Genomic DNA, 6,000 nt, shown 5'->3' on the forward strand with positions numbered 1-6,000 from the left:
TATAGTTTTATAAGGTTTCAACCTTGACACATTATAAAGTAATATTAAGTAATATGTCCTCGAGGGGTCTCGCTAAACCAAGTTCTCTACACCGCCTTTTTATTTTTTGTTCTAGCCGTACGCCGCGTGTCGCGTATGTGTGAAGGTGTGATCCTGCGTAGGTACGCTGATTTTTCTGGAGATAGGATTATAAGATTTTCTGTGCGGTTACTCAAATAATAATGGCCAATATAGATTATGAATATAAATAGATTTAATATTAAGGGAAGCGCTCTTGCGACTAAATGTGAGTGATAAGCCGGCTTTTCCTTTGAATTGTCCATGACCGATACCAGAAATAGTTGATGAGTCAAAACGTGCCAAATAGTTAATAACTTATCAAATATAGCATCTTAATGCGATGACGCATCACCTCTTCTCAGTGTTTAAAGCTATAAATAGTAACTGCATGATGCTTCTTATCTGGTACATACGTGGTATAGATAGACGGATACAAAACGGGATCGTCACGATGTTCTCGACTGGTACCGTTTGTTTGTGAAGTAGATGATGAAATCATGAGTCCATGTGTAAGGTTTCCAGTGACATCTTCCGTCTTTGATAGATCTTCCATTTTTGGTGGATATTTGGTCAAATATTTGGAGCTAGCCTTGTCATCTGTTTAAATCTGCAATTAAGTCGCTTGTACGTGTTTATTTGACTGTCATTTCATTCGAATGTTTTTCTTTCTTTACCTCGGTCACAGCTCTCAGACGAGCCCAACTTGTGAAAAGAGTCACGTGACTTTCACTCCACCACTCCAGAGTAGTAGAATGCTCCCTCCCCTCACCGAGCTACTCTACCCGGGCGTGCTGCACGACCTGTCCCGGGTAATGATAGCCCTGGTGCTAGGACATCTCTTCCACTCCAACGTCCTCCTCCTCCTCGTGCTTACCCTCTGCTCTCTTCCTCTCCTCATTGTCTCATGGTTACACGGAGGAGACCCCTTTCTCATCTTCTTTTGGCCCTTCACATATAATAAGGACCGGGAGGAAAACGCGAGGAAGGATTCGGCTGGTAATCTAAAGCGTGGGGGTGGTATCAGGAGGAAGCTGAGAGATAGTTTAGGAAGTATCGGAGGTAATAACCTGGGGAAATACTGGGGTTTACTGGGGTATACTGGGGTTTACTGGGGTATACTGGGGTTTACTGGGGTTTACTGGGGTAGGGGTCTCAGGCTGGGGTACTAGGGTATTGGTGTTCAGTGAAAGGCGTTATTATGTCCTGCTTCATTGAACAGTATTCTTAAAGTTAAAACTCGTTTACATTTATGGTGATTCCTTTGTTTACTGCACCTTTGTTTTTCTGAAGCATGAATTTAACAACTTAAAATCTCAACTTATCCCGCTTAACAGTAATTCTCTTTCAGAAGAATCGACTCATCTGACGCCTAAGACGCCCAAATGCAATACACCGCCATCTAGTAACACCGAGAACAGCAACAGTACAGAGGCCCCACGAGAACACCCCAACTCAGCAAATCAGGTTCGTAGTTTACTGGCACAGTTACTGGGCACTTTAACTGGCACAGTTACTGGGCACTTTAACTGGCACAGTTACTGGGCACTTTAACTGGCACGTGGCTCTACTCTGTGCTCCTGACCACGTACCAATGCAAGCGGTTATCGAGATTCTAGAGAATTCTCACCAATCCAATTTCATCGCACAATCATATTTATGGTATGTGACAGTGATCGCTTTTTTAATATGTATCATGGCGATGTTATATCTAATTACTGTGATTGGACAGTTATCTGGTCACATGTTATCTGGTCACATGTTATCTGGTCACATGTTATCTGGTCACGTGCTAACCCCCCTCCACCTCTCCAGTCCGAGGTAGAGATAGCCAAGTTCTACACACCAAACGTATCTTCCGGCCTCCCTGGCTCGGACCATGCCCCGCAGATCGTTCATAGTCAAAACGGCAGTGCCGGAGATCACTCAACTCTCGTACAGAGAACCTTCAAGTTCCTCAACCAGAAGAGCACTGCAGACCACGATAAGATGTCTGAGGATGAGAAGTATAGCCCTTTCATCACTAAGGACGGTAAGTTTGGAAGCTTGGAATGAGAAACGTATTATACTTGTCTAGATGAGGTTTTAATCGAGAGGAATATTGAGTGTTCAAGCGCATTTTTCACGCAAACTATCCATACCGATTGCCGGTACAGAATAATAGAATATTTTTCTCGTGAGTGTGGAATGTAAATTCCAAGGAAACGTATAACACTATAACTTTAACAAACTTACTGAATAATGCTCTTGAGTAAACTGGTTCGTGGCCGGAATATATCAATACCGCTTATTATTCCCTACTATCCGAGTAACACTTAGATCTACACTATGTCTAATGTCTATCATATATATAATTATGCTCTTTTATTATATATTAATTAATTTATTCGAAATAAAAATAGGACGTCAAATGTCAATGAACATCTTTAAGATTTGATAAGTAGCCTGAACAAAATAAATACGGATACGTAAACTAAAACAACTTCTTTCATCCTGCTTTATCAGAGGCTAATATTCCCAATATTCTTAAACTGTACAAATCGTCTGCGCTATTTACAATTAATAGAATATCTCTATTACTTAAATAATATACATAATATTACAGTAACATTTCTTGACCCCACCTCACCACCATTATTCCACAGATGACGGCAACCCGCTCCTACTCATGATATTTTCCTACGAAAAGGACGGCTACACAATCGAGGGAGGAACCCTGGAACAACTGGTCGAGCAGCTCTACTGCGGAACTTGCCCGGACGCTGACTATATTCAAACATTCCTCTTGGGTTACAAGCTCTTCATGCAGAGTGAGGAGCTTATGGACATGCTCCTCCAGAAGTTTGTGGACAGCGAGAGTTACGAGGAGGAGCAGGGGGATATGGTTAAGTTGAGGCTGAGTAATATTGTAGCGCAGTGGCTAGAGAGGGTTTGGGTGGACTTCCATTACAGTGATGTGATGATAGAGAAGGTGGATAAGTTTGTCCAGCTGGTTTCATCAGGACACCCCAGGTTCCTGCCCGTCGCTATGAAGTTGGAGAATACCATGCAGAAAAAGGTTTGTTTTAAAAATATTTAGATCAAGATGCCTTTGTTTAATTATAGTTAAATCGTGTTTTGATCGTTTGACTGGAAGTACAACCTTATACTTCATTAAAAACACGAAAATCGATTTCCTCACCAAATTTCCCTCCTCAGAAAAGAGAATGGGAAGAGTCTCTAAGAGAAGAGGACCGTCAGTCAGGCTCTCTACCAGGATCAGGGTGCCCCTCTCCTGCTGAGTCTCCAGTTGCTATGAGACGCTCCAACTCTGACTCCAAGAATCAGGATACCAAGTCGAACAAGAAGAGAAAACCGATATCGCTGATGGAGACCACATCCGGACAGTTTGCTAGACATGTGAGTAATTACTATAATCGATTGGTAATTAATTGATTTTAAAATATTCGAATTTTCAAATTTTGGCGACGAAATCCTCGAACAAGTAGGTACAGTATGCCATCTGCAAAGCCCTTGATTTAATTGATTAAAACGACTCTTGATGCATTCTTAGTGTTTAGTGTGCACTATGTTGGCGCTTGGTCATATTGAACTATGACAGAAAGTTGAGTTTCTTGATATCTTGCTATATTTGTTAAGATAAATGCATTTTAATATTTTTCAAGCATTGATAGTTATATTTTTCAGCTGCACTGCGTCGACTTTGATCTGATGTCAAAAGTGGAAATCCATGAATATTTCACCTACTTCTGCAGAAAGAGTAAGTTCAGCCTTGATAAAATAGGCTTCGTTTTCACTTTAAAATGTGCCAATTTCACTTCAATTCTGTATGGCTTCAAAATCTCCTACTTTTCACTTCACTCTATCTCTCCCTCTTATCTCGTATCTTATCTCTCCCTCTTATCTCTTATCTTATCTCTTATCTCCCCCAGAGGATCCAAAATACCACCTCCTGACCCAACATCTGGACAACTGGATCCATCACTGGAACAGTATCTCCGCCTGGGTCACATCCGAGATTCTGCGCGACGAAAACCCACGACAACGTGCTGTAAAGATCGAGCGTCTTATAGATATCGCCAAGCAGCTCAAACAACTTTTCAGCTTCAATACCTTGTACGCTTTTGTGACGGGATTCAATCATAGCAGTGTCATGCGTCTGAAGAAAACTTGGGACCACGTTAAGTCCAGCTCTCAGACCAGTTTGAACGATCTTGAAGAATTCATGTCTAATGTCGATAACTTTGGTCAGTATAGGAAGTATTTGGGAAAAGTGCCCAAGACTGTGTGCACGATTCCGTTGCTGTCTCTTATTCTCAGAGATATTGAGTTCCTGAATGTCAACTCTCCCAAGCTGAGGAATGGTTTATGGAACTTTGGAAAACTTCGTTTAATCAAAAATAAGGTGTGTGCGAACTGTGTATAATTTTCATTTACTAAATATTTTATATTGTATGTGTTACTTAGGTTCTAGATCCATTAAAACAACATTATAAATTCCATTACTTCCCAATTTTTTAGTTCAAACTAATAAACGTCCTCGCTTGAATCAATTTAACCAGTCCTATCTTTCAGATATCTGAACTAGAAAGATTCAAGATGATAAAGCCACAGAATCACATCCAAACAGAAGACGACCTCCTTATCTTCTGTCGTCGCCTGCCGACAATTCCCTGCGCCTCGTTCTACGACATCAGTCTGGAACGTGAACCCAAAGATCAGCCCCGCCCCGCCCGACCTGTATCCGTTTCGTCGCTGTCGTCAGTGGCAACCAGCTCGTCGTCGTAACTCCTAGAAAACAGTTTTTGTTGTCATATAGAGCTCCTCTCTCCTCTCACACCCGTCCTCACAGTTTGGATAGAACTAACATTTATTAGTTACTATGCTTTTACTAGAAACTAGTTGATGTGGCCTGATATCAGCAAGTATAAAGTGTGTAAATACTTATCAGAGGATTTCAAGATAGGTACAAATATTCGGAGTATCTGGGACCCTGTCCTTATCTGAACCCATTAGCAGTCAGGAACATTGTTTAAAACTTTGACATAGTTTAGTGGGACTTACTGTTTTTTATTCGAATAGCAATATTAGCAAGATAAAGAGATGCATTTCTACCAGCCAGCAAAACTGTATAGACTTAGAAGAAGGTGCGTGTGATTTCTCAATTGATCGTGTAAAAACATCTGACTGCTGTGTTGAATGATCTGTGTTCATTGAAGTTTTTTAATTATTATACTCTGATTCAATTATTTTTATAGTAGTTATACAAACCATTTTTAAATGATTGCCAAAAACTTTGATGTTGAGGTTTTGATTTTGAACCGTTTAGGTAATACTAATGAATGTTGAACTAAATAGAAAAAGAGCTACAAGGAGAATTGTTTATTTATTTTTATTGTCTCTATTTTCTACTTTCGGACTGTGAAGTCAGTCCAACTTCTAGTTTACCACCTGTATAAACCAGTTTCATTTTCAAATTCCTCATTAGCACTGTATTGAGCACTCTGTTGAGGTATGTTCTGATATTACTAGATTTAAATTTGCATGCAGCATTTTCCTTTCGATGGACAATTTCTTTCCACATAGAGCATATAGAACATATAGATTTAAAACGTTCTTCGCCGTGAAATTATGATTTTCATTATGTAACTTCAAGTTCAGTTTACAATTTTTGTACTATATTTCTCATGATTTGGAAAATTCTTGCGTTTCAATTCTTAACTATTTTTTAAAGCAAAATCACGTGCAATCTTACCGTATCCTCAAATTGATAGTGCGCTCACCCGATATTGTAGGGACTGCTCTCCACCATAAGTATAATAAGTATAACATTGAAACCTGATGAGATTTATGGACGACACAGTAGCTGGATGAGAATCAAAGTCATTTGTCATTGATTCTTTGCCTCGAGCAAGCTACTGATTGTGTTTACGTACATGTTAT

General features: G+C 40.0%; 1 protein-coding gene across 10 annotated transcripts in view; it reads left to right on the forward strand.

The window, feature by feature from the left end:
- Nucleotides 1–5,330, forward strand: part of LOC134820583 (uncharacterized) — an 86,137-nt gene extending 80,807 nt beyond the window's left edge. For all 10 annotated transcript variants that reach the window (XM_063831043.1, XM_063831039.1, XM_063831040.1 and 7 more), the window contains 7 exons: nt 1,409–1,524; nt 1,873–2,089; nt 2,703–3,115; nt 3,256–3,456; nt 3,745–3,817; nt 3,990–4,462; nt 4,633–5,330. In XM_063831043.1, the coding sequence (XP_063687113.1) occupies nt 1,409–1,524; nt 1,873–2,089; nt 2,703–3,115; nt 3,256–3,456; nt 3,745–3,817; nt 3,990–4,462; nt 4,633–4,845 (1,706 nt within the window). In that variant the 3' untranslated portion in view covers nt 4,846–5,330. The remainder of the gene's footprint in view (nt 1–1,408; nt 1,525–1,872; nt 2,090–2,702; nt 3,116–3,255; nt 3,457–3,744; nt 3,818–3,989; nt 4,463–4,632) is intronic.
- Nucleotides 5,331–6,000: the final 670 nt, after the last annotated feature.

Source organism: Bolinopsis microptera, chromosome 9 (genome assembly GCF_026151205.1).
Source record: "Bolinopsis microptera isolate Bmic1 chromosome 9, MBARI_Bmic_1.0, whole genome shotgun sequence".
Lineage (NCBI taxonomy): Eukaryota > Metazoa > Ctenophora > Tentaculata > Lobata > Bolinopsidae > Bolinopsis > Bolinopsis microptera.